At 38.5% G+C, this 25,678-nt stretch overlaps 1 protein-coding gene across 1 annotated transcript in view; it reads right to left on the bottom strand.

The window, feature by feature from the left end:
* The window catches only part of LOC110455770 (conserved oligomeric Golgi complex subunit 1-like), a 123,987-nt gene that overhangs the window by 22,069 nt on the left and 76,240 nt on the right, over positions 1-25,678 (bottom strand). Inside the window, exons 20-25 of the mRNA XM_021506130.1 lie at positions 23,897-23,998; positions 19,668-19,761; positions 16,854-16,931; positions 6,433-6,509; positions 5,020-5,206; positions 3,169-3,300 (exon numbers count right to left, since the gene is read on the bottom strand). Coding sequence (XP_021361805.1) covers positions 3,169-3,300; positions 5,020-5,206; positions 6,433-6,509; positions 16,854-16,931; positions 19,668-19,761; positions 23,897-23,998 — 670 coding nt within the window. The remainder of the gene's footprint in view (positions 1-3,168; positions 3,301-5,019; positions 5,207-6,432; positions 6,510-16,853; positions 16,932-19,667; positions 19,762-23,896; positions 23,999-25,678) is intronic.

The following is a 25,678-nucleotide window of genomic DNA, read 5'->3' as shown; positions in this document are numbered from 1 at the left end:
TCAGCCACCTTCATCCTCAGTAGATAATCCAGCTACCTGTATCCCAGTTGGTACTCTTCAGCTACCTTCATCCCTAGTAGATATTCTTCAGCTACCTTTAACCCTAGTAGATAATCCAGCTACCTTTTCCCCCAGTATAGATAATCAAGATACCTTTATCCCCAGTATATAACCCAGCCACCTTTATCACCAGTAGATAATCTAGCTTACTTTATCCCCAGAAAATAAATAATCCAGCCATCTTTATCGCCAATAGATATTCTTCAGCTACTTTTATTCCCAGTAGATAACTGAGCCACCTTTATCCCCCGTAGTTAATCCAGCTACCGTAACCCCTGTAGATGTTCTTCAGCTACCTTTATTCTCAGTAGATAATCCAGTTACTTATATCCCCAGTAGATAATCCAGCTACCTTTATCACCAATAGATAATCAAGCCACATTCATCCCCTGTAGACATTCTTCATCTACCTTTATCCCCAGTAGATAATCCAGATACCTTTATCCCCAGTAGATAATGCAGCTACCGTTATCCCCAGTAGATGATACAGTTACCTGTATCCCCAGTAGACTTAGAACACTGACAGGTCAGTAAGGGCCCCGTCTTGTGGCAATACATCCTCCATAATCATCAAGAAGCAATCTTCCCATATTGCTGAGCTTGACGTATGGCATTTGGACTCCAAAAAGAAACGTAAGGAAGCAAAATATACATTTTACATGTACTATGATGTGAGTCTTGTTTCCTTCCACCTCCATATTTGCTGGGCTAACAGAAATGTAAATACCGGTGCAATACTCATTTGTTAGCTTTGATTTGTTTTATTTCACCTTATATACCTCCGACATCAAGAGCCAGGGTCAAAGTCAGAGATCCACTTTGTCTTTGACCTTTGGACCCAAATGACCTTGACCATTAACCTAGTGACCCTGAACTTAAGTCAGTTGACTTATTCTTTAATTCCAACCAACTAACAAAATGTTCATCAGTGAAAATTACAAAACTTGACATTGACCCTTTGGACCCCGTAACCTGGATCTAAGGTCAGTTGACTCTGTGTTAAGTTCTAAACAACATTGCTTCATAATGTCATAACAAAATGTTCATCAGGGAAAAGGTACAACATTTAACCTTGACCTTTGACCCAATGACCTTGACCTTTGGTCAGTTCACTCCTTGTTTAATTCTGATACCTTTATCCCCAGTAGATGATCCAGATACTTTATCCCCAGTAGATATTCTTTAGCTACCTTTATCCCCAGTCGATGATCCAGATCCTTTATCCCCAGTAGATATTCTTTAGCTACCTTTATCCCCAGTAGATATTCTTTAGCTACCTTAATTTATCCCCAGTAGATATTCTTTAGCTACCGTTATCCCCTGTAGATATTCTTTAGCTATCTTTATCCCCAATAGATATTCTTTAGCTACCTTTATCCCCAGTAGATAATCCAGATACTTTATCCCCAGTAGATATTCTTTAGCTACCTTTATCCCCAGTAGATATTCTTTAGCTACCTTTATCCCCAGTAGATGATCCAGCTACCTTTATCCACATTAGAAAATTCAGCCATTGCCACACTGTTAAGGTGTTGGAACGTGAAATAGCTGGATTAATGTGTCATTGTTTCTGTTCCCTAAAGCAGTGACTTAAGTAAGTGGGACAACAGCATCTGTTGGGGCTAGATTAATTAGACTCAACTTACCTCTATATCCAATCGGGCCATATCCCCCTGCCCCCCTTGGAATCATGCCCTCAAGTTACATGTAACTGAGTCCTTGTTGCTAAAATATTTGCTACTTTTCACCCTCTTGGTCCCGACGCCTTTGCCCCATGGGGGAACAATATCTGTTTATACTACAAAAGGAAATGACCAAAGGTTGCTCTTCACCAAATTTGGTTAAGATCCCTCAACTAATACAGAAGAAATAAAATTTTAAACATTTGTCCCCATGCTCCTGCAATTTGCTCCCTGCCCCTAGGGTAGCCACACTCTCTGTTTATACAAAGTTGATTTCTTTTTGCCTAGAATACTGTAGAACAACTTTGATTTAAGTCCCTCTGTTCGTAAGGAGGAAGAAGGATTTTTAGCATTTTCATTATATCACCCTGAGTTAGAACATGCCCCTCTCTGTCCACAGGAAATCAACACTCATCCTCTATACAAAATTGAGCCCTCTTTGTCCAAGGATGTTCTAAAACAAATTTGGTTCAAATCCTTCTACTTGTACAGAATAAGAAGGGTTTTAAAGATTTCCCTTAATTTCCCCTATTAGGCCCTGTCCCTCTGCCCCCAGGAGATGCACCCTCCATTTATGTTAAATTGAGTCCCCTTTGCCCAAGGATGGATGCTCTACACCAAATTTAGTTTAAATCCCTCCATATTATATGCAGAAGAAGGATTTTAACCATTTACCCGTATGTTCTCCCTAATAGGCCCTACTGCTCTGCCCTCAGGGGAACCACTACTTCCCGTTATACAAAATTGAATTCCTCTTGCCTATAAGGATACTCTAGACAAAATTTGGTTTAAATCCCTTCAATCATGCAGGAGATTTTTTTTAAAGATTTACCTAAAAAATCCCTGTTGGGCCCTGCCCCTTTGCTCCCAGGGGGAGGGGAAAATTGAGTCCAATTTGCTCAAAGATACAAAATTTGGTTCATTCTCTCCTTTCATACTGAAGAAGAAAGTTTTTTAACATTTATCCCTATGTTCTCCCTAAAAGGATCCAACCCTTTTCCCCCCAGGGGAGCCACATCCTCCATTTGTAAAATATGGAATTCTCATTGTTCTAGGATATTCTAGACAATATCTGATTAAAATCCCTTCATTTGTATAAAAGGATTTTTTTTATAGATTTCCCTAAATTTCCCCTATTGAGTCCTGCCCCTCTGTCCCCAGTAGAGATGCACCCTCCAATTATGCAAAACTGCAAAACTGAGTCCCCTATGCTATAGGATGCTGTATCCCAAAATAGTTTCAAATCCATCCATTAATACAGAAGAAGGATTAAGATTTACCTCAAATTCCCCTATTGGCATGGGCTACACCCTCCGTTTATACCAATTTGAAGCTCAAGCTCAAGCTCAAGCTAGGCCAAATTTAGTCAAAAGCCACTGAGCTATTCAGGTCAAGTAGAACGTTAAAGGAAAACACTGTCACTTACAGTTGACCGCTGCGTTTGTTTGGCCAGGTGAGCCTGAATGTAAGGTGAGAAAACATCAAGGTCGAATGGGTCAATCTTTTCCTCGAGCCTCTCTATTACTCGTCTTGACCGCTGCTGGTACAGTTTACTTTCCTATGTAACATATACATATATACTAGCTAGTACATTTCACTTTCAATGTTAATCTTTCAACAATTGTAGGAATATACTGAGCAACTTCGTGTCTTTTAATAACTGTCATTGTCTATGGCACAAGTTGATAGTGCTGAATACGGCAATCCCTTCAATTGTGCTTCACTCTTTCCATACCGCAATTCTGATCCTTAATTCGTACAGGATATCCTAACTAGACTCACCCTGCACATATAACAAAATGGCAGATTATCAGCGTATTTTTTAGACAAGGTGTAAATGCTGCAAGAAATAAACAGGTTACCGTGAACAAATGTTGCTATTGTTTCATGCCATTGTTCATAGACATACACATCTTCATTTTCGCAGCATCACCCGTTATGACTAAAAAACTACTTTGGTCCATAAGTCTCTATAAATATTTGGTAATGAATTTACGAGTGTTCTAATCTAATTTAGTCGTCGCCATATTGTTAATACTGGAGCCCAAAAAACGCAGCATCTTGCGCCAATCTGCACCAATAAAAATATTTCTTACCAACTGTTGGGTGCTAATTTAATGACAATTAATTGGATTATATGACTGTTATGTGCTATAACTGGTTCAAGCAGAAGACAGGAAACACTGAAGTCTCTTGCCTTGTATAAACGACAACGGGGATGAGATGGCATATATTTCTGTCGTGTGTACATGACAACGGGGACCAAGAGGCACGTATTGTTGTTGAGTGTACACAACAACGGTACAGAAAGAGTTAAGGATTAGTTTTTGAAGGATTTTAACTCTTTCCGTACCGTTGTCGTGTACACACGACAACAATATGCATCCTAGTCCCCGTTGTCGTGTACAGACGACAGAATAAAGGTCCGTCTCAGCCCCGTTGTCGTGTAAACACGACAAGAGACTTTGATGTAACCTGCCTGATGTTTAGTTGGTTATCGCACAAGACTGCCGCGAAAAAACAACTAATTGTCGCTAAAATCAGAACCTATCGGTTTGGAAGAAATAATTTTATTTGTGCAGAGTACACTTTTTTTATTATGTAACTTAATTTTCTCGCATTTGCCGCAAGATGTTTGCGTTTGGTGCCTCAAATGTTAACAAGATGGCGGCAACTTAATTCGATACGAACACTCGTAAATTCATCATCAGATATTTGTTGAGACTTATGGAAGTAAATGTGAATATTCTAATATAAGTCTTGATGAAATCTACTTCTATTTAGAAAAAACTCAAGGACTCCACATTCGTAACCATAATCAATCCCCATTGGAAACCTGCATTACAACGCTGTGTTAAATACAAGGAATCGTATCGTTTATTGCCAGACAAATGTTGATTTATCAGTCATTATCAGCTGCCAGTTAGTCATTATGCTGCCAAAATGAAGAAGTGTTTGTCTATGAACCAGAACATAAAAACAATAACAATATTTGTTCACGGTTACCTTTTTAATTCTTGCGGCAGTTAACGTTACACCTAGTCTAAAAAGTACATAAATAATCAGCCATTTTGTTATATGCGTCACAGGGGGCGAGTCTAATAAGTACATCTGGTACGGAATCCGGACCGGAGTTGCGGTAAGAAAAGAGTTAACCCTTTTTGAGCCAAGTAGACATCCTCCATTTCTACAATATGGAATTCTCTTTAACATAAAACTTACCTGTAAAACGGTAAGGATTGAGATTGATTTTGTAAATTTTGTTTAGTGATAATACCTGCTGGTCATCTTTCCTTGGAATGATTCGGACCACAAACTTGACATCATACAATAATTGTAAAGCAGTCTGCTGGGATAAAGAAAAATAACTCCCCGTCTTTTTCTTCCTACAGGCGTTGAGAATTTCCTCGTGACAAGTGAGGATGCCGTTTGATACATTCACTACCAGCTCCTCCACAACTTTTCTGTATTAAAATGTTTTGATCAGCATCATCTCAGAAATACATTCCATTTATAAACAGCATTAGGAAGATATCATAAATGAAGTTTTTAATCAAGGTTTGATAATACATATCTATATCTTTTGTTTATCAGTAAAATTTCTATGCATTACTTTCATATCAATAATTTGTACATGTACATTAATGAAACTTTCATCAAAAGAATATTCTTAAAATAGAAACTGTATCTATTTTATAACAATTATGAAACAAGTTATTTCAACGTATATACATTTTCGTGTCTGATCGGGGAATCGCCGAAAGGCAAGTGTGCTATCCACAGCACAACCCGACCACCCTTATTATGCATATCAAATTTAGGGACTGATTGGAAAACTGAAATGGCCGACAGGCAGCCATCTTGAATTTTGAGAGTGAAAGTATGTACCTGGTAAGCACCATATCTCAAATTTCATATAAAGGTCCTTAGTTATGCATATCAAATGTTAAGACTGATCTGAAAACTAAGATGGCATATCTAGAGCAGCAGCTTTTTTGAATTTTGAGAGTTAAAGTTTGTTTGTGCTATTTATCAGAAAGTACTTGAAGAATATTTCTCAAATTTCATTTGAAAGTTTCTTATTGTCCCGAGATACGCATATTGAATTTTGAGCTTGATCTGAAATCCAAGATGTTCAAGAGGTGGCCAGAGTAAAATATTGTTTCCAATGGTCCTTACTTATCAATATTGACTTTTGGGATTGATAAGAAAAAGCAAGATGGCCACCAGACAGTCATTTTGAATTTGAATTTGGCAGTTCAAATTACTATGTTATATGTATGTATGCTCCCCTTATTCCCCTTGTTAAAAATACCCCTAGCCCTTATGCGAATTCATCCGTCATTGATAGCACTTCTACTTATATAAGCATTACAATTTTCAACATGGGACTGGGTATTAGTACCTGTAAGGAAAATGAGCAGCAAAGAAGGAAAAAGATCATCTTATCTAGATCTGGTAAAGATTCATTCATTGTTGGTGCTAAGATCCTTCTAGAATCTCTCGCTCATAGTGATGAAGTTATGACATAGTCTCTTCTGTTGCCCTTAAATCAAGTTCATCATTTATTTCACCACACCAATATCAAAATAGACAAACAATAATTTCATCAAGAATTGCTCAGAGAAAATAAACTCTGAACAAAATAGGTTGCTCTAGATCTCACAGGCAATTTAGCATGTAAACTCACCTGTGTATAGTGTGTGCTCCTACTCTGTTGATTTCCCCACACAAGCTGAACAAGAGGTCATGTACATACCAGGAGGCCTGTAATATGCCAAGAAATCAATACTCTGAATTCCTGAAAATATTTAGTGTTCCATGTCAGTTTAGAATACCCAGATGTTGTGTATTAGATTGGCTGCTGATCACAGCAACAAGGAATGGGTCATTTCACTACTGTCCTGAGACACTGTGTCCTGGAGATGAGGTCCCCATTGATTTGATTGACAATTAAAACTGAAGAAATTTTGGATTACATGGGCATGATGAGTGCTCAGAGATTTACAAAAAGTATGTGAAGCAGCCCAACTTTACCATTTAGCTTACCACGTGCACCGATATTGATAATTCCATTTCACAGGCTTTGCTTACATTATTTTTAGTTAGAAACAAGGTACTCAAAGGACTGAACTTTTGATATTTGTAGGGCTGTAACGATACACCGCGGTGCACCGAAAACCGCGCTAAATTGCTTCGGTTCGGTTTACGTTGTTTTTTCCCGTGTTTCTGTTCGGTTTTTAGTATTACCTGACTTCCGGAATTTTACCATACATATGTGTAACGTAAACATTTATTCTCCAGCGTCACCTACGATGATAATAAAGGTTTTGAAGGGTTTGACATGGTTGATGTGGAAATACTTCGGTGTAACATAATATGTTACTTTCCAATGAACGGCTTTATGCCCTACGCAAACAGGTAAATATCGGCGAACCGAGGCGCACATGTCGTCTGCAGGTGAGGCCGAATTGAACATTAACATTGATACGTTTTGAGCCGATTGATTTCTTCAAACTATATATCGATGATTTAATCATAAACTAGACCGTAGCCAATATATATCTATACTATATGCCGACTGTGACAGTAAATATATCGAATGACGACTTGAAACCTGTAGCAAATCACATGCAATTCTTGATGAAATACCTGATCTTTTTACCTGATAATCTCCGTGTAAATGTTCAGCGTCTTATGCCATAAATGAAGTTTATAATCTCTGATATCATTTGCAAATCACATTTGCTGACAAAAATAATTTTAAAATGATCTTTCTGTTGCTTAAATCCGATTAATTAAAAGTTTCACCCTTTCTTACCTTTCTTACCACCTGTACAGGTAAATACTGAAGCAACTTTAGAATTAAAAACATTAATGTAAACTAGAGACAATAACGAACAATTGAAAAATAAAGTAAATTAATTTATATTTCAATAATTAATTCAGCAGTGGTGCCCCTATACATAGAAATCAATGTAGCAGCATAAAGGGTTAAAAAAAAACCTCCCGCTTCCTTTCGCTCGCAGCATTTTGGATTCCTTCGATCTAAATGTCCCCGATGAAAAATTACTCTCCACTTGCCGCATATGTTTCATAGATTTAAGTTACAAGTCAGGGAACACATCGTAACGTGGCATAGGTGTATCGTTACAGCCCTAGATATTTGTGCTTCTTTCTCAATTGATATGGTAAACCTGATCACTATCAATGTTGTTAGTTGTTATGCTATATGTGCAATAATAAAGAATTGAACATGAATTTACTTTGTTTCTTATTAGTTCATTCCAAATTTTTTTTCTCCAGTTTTACATGTGGTTTACTTCAAAACTATAATTGGTCATCCATCTTCAACGAAATGTTCCCATATATTTCTTAATTTCATTAATTTCTGTATCATTTGCTTTATGAAACTTAACATTTACGTACCGTATATATCTATAAAACAATCTACTACCAGTTCTGATTTGGTAAACTGTGATATTCAGAAACAAAATGGTGGACAACAATGTCCAGTCTTGGCCTTTGACTGTTAAAACACAATCTCATATCCGGTGATAAGCCTGTCCCCTACCTTTGACATGTTTTCATGCACAGGTCCCCTGCCTGGGCTTATATCACTGGTAAAACAAGGCAAATATTATACTGCAAGTATATACAAGGATTGACCTCATTTTGACAGTGTATACATTAGTATGAACGCAGTTGGAGGCATGGTGGTCTAGTGGTAGGACGCCGGGCTCGTGACCGAAGGGTTGCGGGTTAGAGTCACAGCACGGCACTGTGTTGTCTCCATGAGCAAGATTCTTTACTCTGCTTGTTCCTGTCTACTCAGCTGTAAATGAGTACGTGTTTGGGCAGTGCTAGAATTGTTGAATGCTAGCTGTGAGAGCCGAAATGGCAGCACCGGCTGTATGCTCCCCAGGGAGCTGAGAAAGATATTGGCCAGTTGCAAAAGTCCTATAACCACAGATAATAATTTGTGAACCGCTTTGAGACAACCTACAAACTTAAGGTTGTGATAAAGCAGTATATATATATAAGAACCTCAAATTATTATTATTTATTTAGTTGGCAACGCTCCATCAGGAATATGTTTGTTGCGAATTGTGTTCATACTAAAATGAAGGTTATAATCTTTATATTTGCGTAAAAAAAATTGGCATAAAAAACATTCAAATCTGGTTGCTATGATTAATGTTACTGTCAAAGAAATTTGAATGTGTAAGTAATATCAAACAAATACAAAGTTTGCCAGCATCCCTTGGTTGAATAATAAGACACAATGGATCACGAAAATGTTCCATGTATTTAAGGATCCCCGTCCCAGCCAGAGCAAATCACTAAAGAATTCCACTGTTGTTTTTCAGAGTTAGAGTCACCTGTCTCTGATTATGGATTATGGGATTAAGAATTGTTATTGGTACAAATGTAAGAGTTGTCTGTCTTTTTTTTTTTTTTTGTACCTTTATAAAGATATTTATTTTTTGTCACCTATATCTTCTTTTCGTTGTCCTTAAGGTGTTGCATTGGCACTCGGAATTTTATTGATTCATGTTGTAACGGCCATTTTTGTTTGTTTTAGTATTATTGTTAAAAAATAACCCAGTTTTTGTGTGTTTTGTTCATCAATATTGACATTGTTATTATTTTTTATGTGTTATATTTCTAATAAACTATTGTTGCATCAAATAAAATGTGTTTTGTTTCATTTTGTTCCATTGGGAAAGAAAAAAATCGAAAAAAAAATTGAAATTTCATAATATCCCAAAAAAACTGAAGAAACTATCGCAAGTTATGGGTTTTTGTTCAGAAATGATTTGGTTATGCAATAGCGATGCCGTAGAATAAAAAACCAATGCCTCATTACATTTTTAGGCGGAGGGACGGGGATCCTTAAATGGTGAATGAACCAAGCAATGGTCGTCATTGGACTGTTATCTTGCTGAAGCTTGAATGGCACCTTATTTGAAACAAGTATCAGTCTGCAGAGCCTATTTTCACTGCGTAAACACTAATTTATACACAGTTTACTAAGCTTAAGAAGGGAGAGATCTCAATATTGGTTCTGTCTCTCTGCTATACCATTAGGTTATTGGGTCCCATCCCTGTCCCAATTGGAGTGGGGGCTAGTTTATACAACATTGAATCCAATTGGGCCAAGGATACTCTTTATCAAATTATCAAATTTGGTTTCTTCTGTATGGAACAAAAAGGACTTAAAGTTTTAACTCTATGTACCTTATTGGGTAATGCCCCTCTGCCCTCATGGGGATTCATACTGTCCAGTTACATGAAATTGAGTCCTTGTTGCTCAAAGATTTGTTGAATCTGAATTTGATTAAAATCCCTACATTCTTATTCACATTATTTCCCTTCTTGGGCCCCGCCCCTTTGCCCCCTGGGGGACCACAACATCTGTTTATAATACAAAATTGAGTCCCGTTTACCAAAGGATGCTGAGCTACACCAAATTTGGTTAATATCCCTCCATTCGTACAGAGTGAGAAGACGGTTAAAGATTTACCTAAATATCCCCTCTTAGACATCACCCCTCTGTCCCCCAGGGGGCAACACTGGTTTTGTAGACCAGGTGAGCTAAAAAAAAGTATGGGTGTAATACTTGCATAAGCAAGGTGCCCGACAGATCAAATGAGATAGAACTAAAATTTGTTTTTGTGAACAAAAACATTTGTCTCACCTTATTAGCCAATAGACAAAACTCATTATAAACTGCATTACCTGAAAATTATTTCAACTATCATAATAGTCTGAAGAAAAAAACACAAAAATGTCGGTTTACATGGACCATTAGGGTAATTAAGGCTGGGATTAACCTTGCCTAGTGTAACGCACCTAGATTTTGGGGCGTTGCGTTCCTTCTAATTACCCGACCGGGCATCCCTAAAATTATACCGATACAGAAGTTTTGGCTCCCGATATCAGACAGGTAAGACGCGTTTAGTCTAGCTGAGAAGTCCAATGATTTAATTATTTTCTGTCGCCCATCCTTCCAAAATTCGGGGTTGGGAACTTTAGTTGAACATCGATTGTTAGGTTTTGAGTAGTTTTTTTTGCACTATAGCGTTAATTTAGTAGAGAAATTGCGAGGTAAACTTTGACGTATTTTTCGGGAGACATGCCGGTTTTCATACCGTTTAAAGGAGAGATGTGTGTTGATAGCACGTAGGTAGTGGCTAAACATTCTCCGCCTTATCTGTTTTGGACATTCAGTGATGGTTTCTATGAGCGGTAGGCTCCTCTAGCTCACGTGAAGGAATGTTGCAAAAATAGAAGGGTTAACAGGAAAGCTATTGAGCGGAAGTGATAGCCGTATGTTCTCCACCACGTGTTGGAGTTATCTCGCGGAGAGCTTTAGAATTTTTACAATGTATCTCACTAGAATGTGGATTGCGTACGAACAATAGACAAGGTCATGTTACTTTTTATTTCACTGAATTGTGGTGGAAATTCAGAAATGCCGCCACGTGCGTTGTTAAGTTTGGATGCAGATGTACAATAAACATGTAAGTTCTATATCTGCCTAAGTTGTTTTTGTCACCAATCTCTGCTTCCTCGCTACTTTTTCATACTACATTTAAAATCCATGGAACCTGCAAGCGAAAGCGCAGGCGAACCCGAGTGAGTAGGTAACGTCTGTTACACTAGGGTCATATATTTGGGAATATTATATTAACGACCACAAGATTTATTAAATAAAGAAAGGTTTATTGATTTTTTTTAGAGAAGAATGTGTAGAAAAAAATCAAAGCAAATGTTTATAGATAAATTTATGAAAGAAAACATAACCAGTTTACTTACTGTCAATATTAATTAGTCTTTTATTCAGTAAGCAGGTGGAAATACTTCTGACCATAACTTATTATCTGTGTGTCGCATTGATCTGTTTAGCGTACGTCAGGTCTTTGTGATGGATATATTACATTTACCAATATTTGATTGACCTTTATCTTAATAAATCATGAGACATTTCTGTTTGTTTCACACTCATCTATTATACAAACGTAATGGCAAAATTTAAAACATTCTTATGTGCCAACTTGTAGCCTACAGTTTACTGACGTTTCTTCCTATGCATTGTGGGTATTTTTGTTTCGTTTTAGATATTTTATATGCTTCTACTTTTATGTAAACCCATTCTTGTCACCACAAGCGTCATCTGTAGCACAAACAAAGGGCCATAACTCTGTATATAGTGGGGCATTAAACCTGATTTTAGTGCGAGAAATTCTGCCTTCCCAAGATACAACAAGAGGCCCAGAGGGCTCACCTGAATATGTTTAAAATAATTGGTATGAAGTAAAGATATAGCACTCCGTGGTAGGTGCTGTAAGTACATATGAAATTTCAGAAAAATCCATTCAGTACTTGAGATATAGCGAGAACAAACTTCAAACAGAGCCCCACCCCTATGCCCCTAGCGGGGTCATACCCACCAAGTATACAAAATTGAGTCCCCTTGACCCAAGGATGCTCCAGACTAAATAAGGATAAAATCTCTTAATCTTGATGGTCGAAGAAGGATTTTAAAGGTTTTACCTTTATTTCTCCTATTGGGCCCCAGCCCTTCTGCCCCCTGGGAGACCACATCCCTGAATCTCTATGGTAGAAGAAGGATTTTAAAGGTTTTAACTCTATTTCCCCTATTGGGCCCCACCTCTCTGCCTCCAGGGTGGTCAGACATACCGTTTATACAAAATTGGTTCCCCTTCACCCAAGGGTGCTTAATTCATACCAAATTTGGACAAAATCCTGTCATTCTTACAGAAGAAGAAAGGATTTTGAAAAAGTTTCCCTTATTGGGCCCCTCCCTTCTGTCCCCAGGGGGGCCACACTTGCTGTTTATACGAAATTGAGTCATTTTTGCTTAAGGATAATCCAGACTAAATTAGGATAATATAAAGGTTTTACCTATATTTCCCTTTTGGGCCTCGCCCCTCAGGCCCTTGAGGGGCCGGACCTACGGTTTATACAATATTGGTTCCCCTTCACCCAAGGATGCATCAGACCAAATATGAAACAAAACCTTTCATTCCTACAGAAGAAGAAGGATTTTAGAGAATTTGTTATATTTCCCCTATTGGGCCCCGCTTCTCAGGCCCCTGGGGGGCCAGACCCACGGTTGATACAAAATTGGTTCCCCTTCATCCAAAGATTCTCCACACCAAATATGGAACAAATCCTTTCTTTCTTACAGAAGAAGGATTTTAAATAATAATTTGCTATGTTTCCCCTATTAGGCCCCGCCTCTCAAGCCCCTGGGGGGCCAGACCCATGGTTTATACAAAATTGGTTCCACTTCACCCAAGGATGCTTCAGACCAAATACGGAACAAATCCTTTCATTCCTACAGAAGAAGAAGGATTTTAAAGAATTTGCTTTATTTCCCATATTGGGCCCCGCCCCTCAGCCCTCAGGGGGGCCAGACCCACCGTATATACAACATTTGTTCCCCTTTATCCAAGGATGCTCCACACCAAATATGGACAAAATCCTTTCATTCCTGCAGAAGAAGAAGGATTTTAAAGAATAATTTGCGATGTGTCCCCTATTGGGCCCCGCCCCTCAGCCCCCAAGGGGGGCCAGAACCACCATTTATACAAAATGTGTTCCCCTTTCCCAAGGATGCTTCTGACCAAATTTGGTCAAAATCCGCTTAGTCATTCATGGCTAGTAGCGTTTTAAAGGAAAAGTTGACGGACGGTCACAGTGACCGAAATCCATGCACTGCACACCTTCTGTGGATGATGCCTGCATACCTAAAGTTTCATTAAGGACTTTCCACCCTTCAAAATACACATGTTTTTCTTGTCATTTTTTTGTGTCGTCATTTCCGTATTGCGTATCGGGCATTCCAAAACTGTAGTGTAAATTAGAGTTACACCGGGTAAACAATAGTACACGTGCGTGACGATGATATGTCAACACCCGATATCGAGACTTACTAATAACTTGGAAATCATGTGTAATCACACGTACTTCAGAAATAAAGCTTATGATACAAAGATATTATTTAACTCGCAGGAAAACACTGACATACAATCAGGTGACTTCAAGAAGGTCGTATATGAGGCAGACGAACACTGTACCATGACATAAGCTCACTAGCCCTTTGGGCAGGTGAGCTAAAAATGTGAAAGTGTTTCCTTTTTTTTTACAAATAAATCTCCAGTTTATCGGAATGCTTAGATTTTCATAAAATCATCTCTACATAGTAACATAACCATTATGTGAAACTTTCATTGAATTCTGCTTGCTAATTGCGAAAGGGTGGAGCCTCCCTAAGATATCTTTAACGGTTTAAAAGTTATGGCCCGGACAAGTTGCGATTATCAGAAGAAGAACCAGTAGAAGAACCTGGCCCCTTGCAGAGAGATGCTTTACACCAAATTTGATTAGAATCCCTCCATTCATAAAGAAGAAGGCTTTTCAAGATTTATCCCTATTTGGCCCTGCCCTCTAGCCCTCTATCCCTAGAGGGTCACACCTGCAGTTAATACAAACTGAGTCCCCTTTGCCAAAGGATATTCAACACAAAATTTGGTTCAAATTCTTATATTCTTTTAGAAGGAGAAGGATTTTAAACATTTATCATTATATTACCCTATTGGGCCCCATCACTCTGTCCGCAGGGGAGGCCATATCCTCCCTTTCTACCAAATTGAATTCCCCTTGCCCAAGGATGTTCTAGAAAAAATTAGGTTCAAATGTTGTCACAACATCATTGTATTGTTGACATGACATCATACAATTGTTATGAATGAAGGAATCGCCCCTCTCAACCCTAGGGTGAGACAAGGATTTCTACCACAATACGCTGTGTTATACCACTCTCAGAACATTGTATAAACATGCAGACTGTTGAATAAATATGAGTTATACACCACACGTGGTATATGACCATCCGTAGTTTTGATTGGTGGAGAAGATGAACCTTGGCCGGACAATTTTTTTTTTAACACGCTTTTGCCGCATGCTGTTTTGTTTACGGCGTCTGCTGTCAACATCCGGCAAATGTTGGTGATTTTTGTGAGGTTATGCGATGGGAAAAGGGGGTTACCAAAAGAAGATGATGCTTAAAGATTTGATCGCTAGTTTCAGGCAAAATTTCTACAGACAGTCGATATCGTTTCGACGTCATACCGTTGCGTGTCCAGGTCGTGAAACCCAGAGACGTAATATAACTTATATGTCTCTGTGAAACCCAAACAAGATCTGTAACAGTGTCGGAAAATATTTCTTTCTCCCCATATGTCCCGTTATCAATATTTGGAGGGCCTGTCTATGGCTGAACTCTCACTGTAAACGTCAACCAAATAGTTCATGTTTAATTTATATTAATTAATGCAATATTGCATACTCTCAATATTTAAAGTCGTTCATCTATTTTATTTTTTCACAAAGTTTTTGCCGAAACATTAATTTTTTGAAAATTATTTTATTTGTAAAAAAAAAGTCATTATTAAAAATAATGAGTGACTTTTACATATGGGTCATATCACAACGCCAGCCTTGTCAACAAAATGTGTGTATGCTATTCAAATCAGGAAATACTGTTTCCAACTGAGATTGTGGTAGAAACAGATCACACGACTCGTGTTTGTTGAGTATGGTATTTATTTCACTCTTGTTAGTTAATTTTCAAAAGTAAAGGACAGACACTCGCTCGTGTCTTTTGTAACTTTTGAAAATTGACTAACTCAAGTGAAATAAATACCATATTCAACAACCACTCGCTGTGTAACCTCTATATCTCACACTGTGAAAGGTGTGGAAGCATCTGTCCAGGATCAAAGAAATATGTATCTTGCATATGTAAACAAAAGGTCCAAGGGCCTTAACGGTCACCTGAGTTATATCATAAGTACTGGTAGCTTTATTTTATTGCTTAGATGTGATGTGGAAATCAGCATGTAAACTAAGTGAAATACAATACTTGTCATGTCATCAAAGGATAAGAATCTTAAAATATTGGTAAATGTTTCCTTTGGGGCCCCGCCCTAGCCCCTGGGGATGGGGCAGGAATTCCAATTTTACACTGTAATACCCTCATCCACCAAGTTTGAATAATTTTCTGCTGAAAATGGTTAAAATATACCCAAAGGTATATAGTAAACTTTACCCCCTCCCCAAGGGGGTACAAGATGACTCAGGGGTACTTTCTATCCATGCACTGAAATGGACTGTAGTACCTCGGAGTCTGGAGAAGAAGATTTTTGAAATATTGGTCATTTTCCCTTTGGGGCCCACCCTGGCCCATAGGTTTGGGGTAGGAATCCCAGTTATACATTTTAAAACCATCTTCCTCCAAGGATAATTCTTACCAAGTAAAAGAATTTCCTACAAAAAATTGTCAAAATATACACAAAAGTGTTATTTCCCTAAATAAACTATAGTAAACTTTACCCCCTCCCATAGGGAGAAGGGATGGCCCGGGGGTCCTGAAATTTACAATTCAAATAAATCCCCTGATGATCTTTCCATCCATGCAGAGAAAATGACTGTAGTATCTGTAGGTCTGGAGAAGAAGACTTTTGAAATATTGGTTAATTTTCCATTTTGGGCCCCACCCTAGCCCCAGAGGTTGGGGTAGGAATCCCAATTTTACAATTGTGTAGCCTCATCTACCAAGAATGATTCTGGCCAAGTTTGAAAAAAATCCATCCACTGGTTCTTGAGAAGAAGTTGAAAATGTAAAAAGTTTACGCACGACGGACGACGACAGATGGAAAGTGATTGGAATAGGTCACTTGAGCAAAGCTCAGGTGACCTAAAAAGGGGGCAAAAATCCACCTTATTTATTTAAACAAGGGCATGCAAAGATTTAATTCAACCTAACGTACACAAAATTTAATAATTTACTTCAATAAAACAAACAATTTTTTGCTTCTGTAGGTCTTTCATTTAAATAAAAGTAGTGATAAGAAAATCCATCTCCAGACAGATAATATAAGTTGGATTATAAAATACCTGCTAGTCTTTGACATTATAGCTTTAAAGTATTTCATTCACTCATACAAGTGATTGTAAATTAAACGTCATCAATGATGTCAAAGATAAACAACTTAAACCTTAGTAAAACCTCATTACCTGCATAGGAATCCGGATCTTAGAGCTCACATTCTTCCCACTTTCTGTTTCTTCTTGAATATTCACCTCATCCCATCTCTGTAAAATTGAAAATATTATTTTTTCAACACTTTTTATATAGATATCAGTTTTTCAACCATGCATTATTACCTAGGTACACATATCACATTATAGTTCAATCACCCATTCTCCATCCTTGCACATTTTCTTTCTTTGATTTAACGTATTATAACATTCTCAATTTTAATATAACATATATAGCTACCACAGAATTACAATTATTTTCAGATACCTCATAACTCTCTATAAATTGAAACCACATCATAGTGTGCACTGTAGATGTGGCCTGTATTGCTTTTTTGTTTGTTTGTTTGTTTGATTTTGTTTAACGTCCTATTAACAGCTAAGGTCATTTAAGGACGGCCTCCCCTGTGTGCAAGATGCATGCGTGTAGTGTATGCGTGTGTATTTTGGGAGGCTGCGATATGTTCGTGTTTATCTCCTTGTGATAGCGCGGAACTGAGGCCTGTATTGCTCACCTGGATATTTAGCAATTATGGCAAAAGATTTCCAACAAGACAATTCGGCGAATTATGGTCCCCCACCGAATGTGAAATGCACAGATGATAAAATTGTGCAGGAAGTAATTCTATATATCAATGTTTGACAGACCCATCGTATTCAATGAGGAATAGCGTCAGTGCTACTATTGCAAATAAATCTGGTGAATCTTTATTGGTTAATGGTACCGTTTTACTATTAAATTGCATCTGGTGACACTATGTATGCTTCTTCTTCAATGCAAGTGAACCCATGCCCCAAACAAGTTCCAGTGACTAGTAGTGTAGGAGATACAGCCTGGACAAACTTTTTCTTAGGGCAAAGGTCAAAATGTTGGTCAGAGAGACTTACTTTTAATACATGACACATCGCCTCACCAAGGTGAACCCATACCCCAAGTATGAAGTTCCAGTGACTAGTAGTGTAGGAGATAGAGCCTTGACAAACTTTTTCTTTGATGTAGGTCAAAGGTCAAAATGTAGGTCAGAGTGACCAACTTTTGATACACAACACACCGCCTTACCAAGGTGAACCCATAACCCTAAGTATGAAGTTCCAGTGACAAGTAGTGTAGGAGATACAGCCCGGACAAGATAGTGGAAGGCTGGATGGAAGGACGAAAGGATGGACGGACACGATGCAAAACTATAGTCCCCGCCGGTTCCCAGTGAAGGACTTATTAAAAGCTATACTGCCAACATAATTGTGTGTATCCAAAACTTCATACTCAGCAATAGGGGGATCTCAAATGTTTCAATGTTAATATGACACAGTGACTAAGTCCCAAAAGGTGTGGCAAGACCCCAGAGTCAATCTAATACCATGAGTGTATTAGTCTTTTTATGCCTAGCAATTGTATATATGGCTAAAGGCTGGGGATCTCAGTAATTTCAAAGTTATTACCAGGGAAAAGTTCCTTGGGGTATTGCTAGACCTCAGGGTCAATTCTAATATCACTATTGTGTCTTAATTGTCACTTTGTGCCTGACAACTGTACGTATATGTAGTTATCAACTGGGGATCTCAACCATTGAAAAGTTAAGACAAAGTGGCTTAGTCTCCATGGTACAGGCCAGACCCTGAGGCCATTCTGGTATAATATGTGTATTTGTCTCTTCATACTTAGTAATTGTATATATGGTTATAGGGTGGGAATAAGTCTCAAGTGACCTAAAAACTCAGGTAAGTTGTTCATGTGTAACACATGGACAATTGAACAAAAGGTCTGGCTAACTGTACATAGCCCGAGGTGATCATCTGTCCAATCTAGGTAAATTTTTCACACAACACTTCACCCCAGTCAGCGGAAAACAATAGATCTAAAATTGAAGTAATTAGGCCTATCAACATTTTCTAACACACAAATTCCAATAAGAAGAAACGAGCCTGCCTTTCACAAATATTCACGGTTACCTTGACACATCAATTTTGAAAATAAACCAAACATACCCAAAAGTATCATTTTCCTATATAAACTATAGTAAACTTCGCCCCCTCCCAAGGGTCAAACATGGAATCTGGGGGTCATGAAATTCACAATTTTAGTAAAGTTCCTGAAGACCTTTCCATCCATGAAGAGTATTTAACTCTATCATATCTGGGTGAGAGAAGAAAATTTTTACCATCTTTGGCCCCACCCCTCAGGCTCCTGGGGAGTGGGGACCATATAACTCACAATTTTGGTTCACCTTTTGCCATGGAAGGTTCCTGCAAAGTTTCATTACAATTGGTTTAGGAGTTTTTGAGAAGAAGTTGAAAATGTAAATTGTTTACGGACGCACGACGAACGCCAGACAAAAAAAGGTGATTGCAAAAGGTCACTTGAGACTTTGTCTCAGGTGACCTAAAAAGTTCTTGCATTTTTCTATGCAATGTCACGGTCTAGAGAAGGTTTATAAACCAAGGGCCATACGTTCGTGAAAAGGGGAGATAACCCAATGAAAAGTACTTTACGCACATCTCCAAGCTGCAAGGATTGTTATCAGCAAATTTCATTGAAATCCATCCCGTAGTTTAAGAAAATTATGGACACAGTACTACATTGCATCCACAGACAGACAAATGGAGGGACAACCTGATTCCTAACTTTGTTGCAGGTTTTTTTAAAACATCTTTGTTCATTTATCTTTAATCCATACGTAACGCTGCTACTCTCTGCCTATCTCTGAGAACTACTAAACAAATATTGTGACTTTCTGATTACTACTACACAGACGTTGATTTTCCACCATGTCATTGGGTGTAAATACTCACTGTACATGTTGATATAGCATCTTTGCCCTGTGGATTGCTGATGCAAGCTTTGAAGTCCTTTAACACGGTGGCACAAAGATACTCTACCCATATTCTACAAAGCCAGAAAGTTTATTAGATCATATGTCAATAATATATTAAGTATATAAAGTCTAACAAAAAGAAGTTTATGCTTTTCATCCTAATGTTGTATACCACCATCAAAACATATTTACAACAATAAACATAAATATAATGTAATACAATAAATCTACTGGTTAAAATCCTATGCATGTTAAAACAAATTCCTAAATAAACTACAGATCAGGGCAATCTTTATGGGCTGAGAGCATGCAAAGTTAGACAACATTTCAAATCACTAAAATGTAATATCATAGTAAACATTAAGAGGCCCAGAGGGCCTGTATCTCTCACCTGGATAATAGAGCAACCATGGGAAATTATTTTTATTACATAAAATCCCTCCAATGGTACAGAAGCAGAAAGATTTTAAAGATTTATAAACCTAAAATTTCCCTATTGGGCCCCGCAATTCTCAGCAGCCAGAGGGGCCTCACCCTACGCTTATACAAAAATTTAGTCCCTTTTGCCAAAGGACGCTCCAGGCTAAATTGGGATAAAATCCGTCAATTCCTATGGTAGAAGCAGGATTTCAAAGGTTTTCACCTCTATTTCCCCTATTGGGCCCAACCCCTTTTAGTCCCCTTGGCCAAAGCATACTCCAGACAAAATTGGGGTGAAATCCCTTAATCCCTATGGAAAAAGAAGGATTTTAAAGGTTTACCTCTATTTTCCCTATTCGGCCCCACCCCTCTGCCCCCAGGGGGGCCACACCTATCGTTTATACAAAATTGAGTCCACATGGCCCAAGAATGCTTCAGACCAAATAAGGATAAAATCCCTCAATTCCTACGGTAGAAGAAGGATTTTAAATGTTTTTACCTCAATTTCCCCTATTGGTCCCCACTACTCTGCCTCCAAGGGGTCCACACCGACAGTTTATACAAAATTGAGTCCCCTTGACATAAGGATGCTCCAGACAAAATTTAGTCGTAATCACCAGGGCCGTTCAGGACAAGTAGCATTTTAAAGAACAAGAGGCCCAATGGCCTGAATCGCTCACCTGGTATTAATTGCAGAGTTATCTTCTCTTGGGAGCAGGTATTGATTGTTACGTCATTGGTTTGTGCGAGAAAATTACGTCGTTTTCTCAAAAATTGATGACGTTACTCTCACAAACAAGTGACGTAACAATCAATACCTGCTTCCAAAAGAAGAGAACTCTGCAATACGCAAAGATGGAATACATCATTCGTGGGTTGTCTGGGGATGGGCTGCCCCAGCTACGATCCACAATACATGAAACCCTCTCTATTTTCTTTCTTCACAAATCAACACTTGTTCATTTCTTTCTCTCTCACTTTTTCACACTCTCATACTGTAATTTCTTCTTTTTTACCTCACTTTTTTATACTCTCGTATAAACCCTCCTCACACGGAGGTAACAAAAACAAAAAATAATAATACAGAACTTTTGTCCGGTTTCCGGGTTACTTAGATACATGTATGTGTTTTCATGCATTTCCGCTGATTGTTGTGCACAGGGAGTGCGAAGGATTACAGAATGAAAAAAAGTGGTAATAATTATATATAAATGACTGTGTAAGCTAATAATATATTTTGAATGCCTCAGTTATATTGTTGTTCATGTTGTGTGACCCTGCTATGTTCAGTATTACTTGACTATACTCAATCGGTTTTGTTTTACCTTGACCTCGGTCACATGTTGCAATCTCAATGTAATGCCAATGTTACAAACATTTCTCTTCCTGTACAACTCCTGATTCTGTATATCCCTGGTAATCGCACCCTGTTATGTTTAGCTGAATCTGTTACAAGAGGCCCAATGGGCCTGAATGGCTCACCTGGTATTAATCTCACAAATAATCTTTTAAGTGGACTAAAATACAGCTACAGGCAGAATATCAGTGTTTGACTCATAAGAACCTATTAAAGGTTTAAACATATGACGCCCGTGACCTTGAATGTCGAACAAGGACATTAGGTTTAACAGAGTTTATAGTCGTCCAACCCAGCATGCTTCTGGCAAAATATCATTACCCTGGACCTTTTGGTTATACAGAACAAGTCATTCAAAGATTTAAACATATATTGACCACTGTGACCTTGCATATGGGCGAAGGTCATTCATTTAAAAAACCTGGTAGTCCTTAATCCCAGCATGTTAATGGCCAAATATCATTACCCTTAGCCTTTTGCTTATTGAGAAGAGGTCGTTTATAAAGGTTTTAAACATATTTGACCCCTGTGACCTTTAATATATGTTGAGGTCATTCATTTGAATAAACTTGGTAGCCCTTCATCCTAGCATGCTACTGGCAAAATAGCATCATCCTAGGACTTTTGGTTATTGAAAAGATGTTGTTTAAAGTTTTTAAACATATTTGACCATTGTGACTTTGAACAAGAGGCCCAGAGGGCCTGTATCGCTCACCTGGATACCAAAGCAATCATGGTAAAATATTTTCCGAATGAGATCAAGGGAATATGCCAGACCCCAATCCTTGTAGCATATCTGTATTAGATTCTTCATGCCCAGCAATTTTATGTATGGTTATGGGGTGGGGATCTCAACTGTTTCCAAGCTTTGACTCAGAAACTAGGTCCCTAGGGTTGTGGCCAATTAGGATCAATTCTAATATCGTGACTGCATTTGTCTCTTTTTGCCCAGCATTTATATATATAGTTTTGGGGTGGGGATCTCAACAGTTTTAAAGTTATGGCCCAGAGACTATGTCTCCAAGGGTGGGGCCAGACCCTATAGCCATCCTGGAAGCAAATGTGCATTCCTCTCTTTATACTCAGCAATTGTATAGCATGATTATATGGTGGGGATCTCAACCATTTCAAGTAATACACTTTTTTTGGCCCCACCCCTTAGCCCGGGGGGTCAGCCCCACCATTTGTATAATTTTGAATCCCTGTCTCCAAAGAATGCTTCCAACCAAATATGATCAATATCCATGGCATAGTTCTACAGAAGTCGTTTATAGCAATATAGCCAAATTGCCCCCTTTTTTGAATCCCCACCACCTAGGGATGCTTCCAGTCAAATATGGTTGATATCCACCTGTTAGTTCCAGAGAAGAAGTCGCTTATAGCAAAATTGCAAAATTGACCCCTTTTTGCTACGTCTATCAGCCCCCTGGGGGAGGGGGGTCAGCTCCATCATTTGTACAATTTTGAATCCCTGACACCTAGGGATGCTTCCAGTTAAATATGGTTAACATCGACTTCTTAGTTCCAGAGAAGAAGTCAATTAAAGCAATATAGCCAAATTGGCTCCTTTTGGCCCTGCCCCTCAACTCCCTGGGGGGTCAGCCCAACCATTTGTAAAATTTTGAATCCCCACCACCTAGGGATGCTTCCAGTCAAATATGGTTGATATCAATGGCATAGTTCTACAGAAGAAGTCGTTTGTAGCAATATAGCCAAATTTCCCCCTTTTTGCCCTGCCCCTCAGCCCCCTGGGGGATCAGCCCCACCATTTGTACAATTTTGAATCCCAACCACCTAGGGATGCTTCCAGTCAAATATGGTTGATATCCACTTCTTAGTTCCAGAGAAGAAGTCGCTTAAAGCAATATAGCCAAATTGACCCCTTTTGGCCCCGGCCCTCAGCCCCCTTTAAGGTCAGCTCCACCATTTGTACAATTTTGAATCCCCACCACCTAGGGATGCTTCTAGTCAAATTTAGTTGAATTCCAATCAGTGGTTAAGAAGAGGTCGTTTAAAGAAATTGTTGACATACAGACGGACATACGGGCGGACGGACGGACGACGGACGGACGGACGGACGACGGACGCCGCGCCACGGCATAAGCCCACTTGGCACTTCGTGCCAGGTGAGCTAACAAGACTGAGGACCTAACAGACTGGACCTACAGAACAACAACCCCAAAGAAATAAATATTTGATCTCCGAGAAGCCAGCTACAATCCAAGTAACCCTATAACAGTGAACTAGGTTAATCCCACAGAAGCTCAGAGATACAAGAAAGGGAACAAAACTAACTTAATGCACCCATAGTTACACTTAAAGTAACCCCTTCTATAACTCTGGATAGCTAAAGTGTTGCCAGCTGTACACAAGTCACTTTTGAGTTTGTAGATGGCTTCCCTTATGTCAGTCTAAAGACCAATACCTACCTGTAAGCAGCCTTGTGACACTGTCCAAGTCTCTCCTTTACTTGTAGCCATATAGGATCTTCCACAACTGTTGACCCCTGTTTGCTACTCTTCATCTGTGATCTGGTAAATAACACAGAATTCTTATCAATTAAGGAATACAGGGAGAAGTCATTGAAATATCTTGTATTATTTACCTGTTGACACTGTGTTTGAGGGACAAGAACCTGACCCGTTACACCTGTAATTTGTGTAACAGGTAACTCTCATACAAATTAAACTTGTTATTTATGTTACACATTACACATGTAAGTTGTATTTTTTTGTTTTTGTTTTGTTTTTTAAAACAATGTTTTCATTACATAGTAAATAAGTTATATTGTATAATAACAATGTTTTCATAACGTAGTAAACAAGTAATATTTAGGGGATAGTACGCTGTTTTGAGTGTCTATACTGGCGATTAGAACATGAAATTTGGGTTTGAACTCGAGACCGATAGGTCGAGAGTTTAAACCAAATTTCATATTCTAATTGCCAGTATAGCCACGAAAAACAACGTACTATCCCCATTCTAACACACTTGAACAAATATACTACGCTAATATGTTTAGAAACATTGTATTTCCTTGTACAAAAGTACACAGTAAAATAATTTGTGACCCGAACTGGCGACGTGTCATACTGCAGCGGACTGACCAATTGGAAAGACGATTTCAAAAGTTGGTCATTTGGCCCCGCCCATACTGGGGAGCGCTCGATCTGTATGTTGACGAGGCGGAATATCTGGATTGTTCGTGAACGTCCTGTTACCAAAGTTTATACGACACATTTGGATTAATATTGACCGAGTTCTTACATTTCCATGTCAGTATGCATACCAATCGGTGCTTATCAACAAAATCGGTGATTATTTGTATAGATTTGTGAAGAGTTTTGTGTAAATGCATACGACACATGTGAAATGTTTCATTTGATTTCGGATCTAAGTAGATGTCTTCACACGGATGGAACGAACATTTCAGTAATAAATGGAGGTAAGAACAAGGAATGTGTACTTTTTACTTTTTAATTCATTCAACAAATACATTTCATCGGTCGTTTCTGTTCTGTTGTCTACTCAGCGGGAATTCGCTAAGAGGCGAACTTGACGCCATATTGTTTTAGTTTGAAACGGGGCGTGGCTTAAGTGCGATGGCTTAACACGATTGATCATGATTCTATCGCAGATTAGAACATGGTCCGTATCCAATCAAAACACGTGTTGCAAACGAATCGTGTTAGAATGTATAATAACAATGTTTTCATTACCTACTAAACAAGTTATATTTAGGGGATAGTACGTTGTTTTGAGTGTCTATACTGGCGATTAGAACATGAAATTTGGGTTTGAACTCGAGATCGATAGGTCGAGAGTTTAAACCAAATTTCATGTTCTAACCGCCCGTATAGACACGAAAAACAACGTACTATCCCCATTCTAACACACCTTAACAAATATACTACGCAAATATGTTTAGAAACATTGTATTTCCTTGTACAAAAGTACTTTGTGACCTGAACTGGCGACGTGTCATTCTGAAGCGGACTGACCAATCGGAAAGAAGCTTTCAAAAGTTGGTCATTTAGCCCCGCCCATACTGGCGAGAGCTCGATCTGTATGTTGACGAGGCAGAATATTTGGATTGTTCTTGAACGTCCTGTTACCAAAGTTTATACGACACATTAGGATTAATATTGACCAAGTTCTTACATTTCCATGTCAGTATGCATACCAATCGGTGCTTATCAACAAAATCGGTG

The sequence above is a fragment of the Mizuhopecten yessoensis genome, unplaced genomic scaffold (genome assembly GCF_002113885.1).
Source record: "Mizuhopecten yessoensis strain PY_sf001 unplaced genomic scaffold, ASM211388v2 scaffold8377, whole genome shotgun sequence".
In the NCBI taxonomy this organism is placed as follows: Eukaryota; Metazoa; Mollusca; class Bivalvia; order Pectinida; family Pectinidae; genus Mizuhopecten; species Mizuhopecten yessoensis.
The sequence above is the reverse complement of the archived record's forward strand: the minus strand, read 5'-3'. Positions and strand labels throughout refer to the sequence as shown.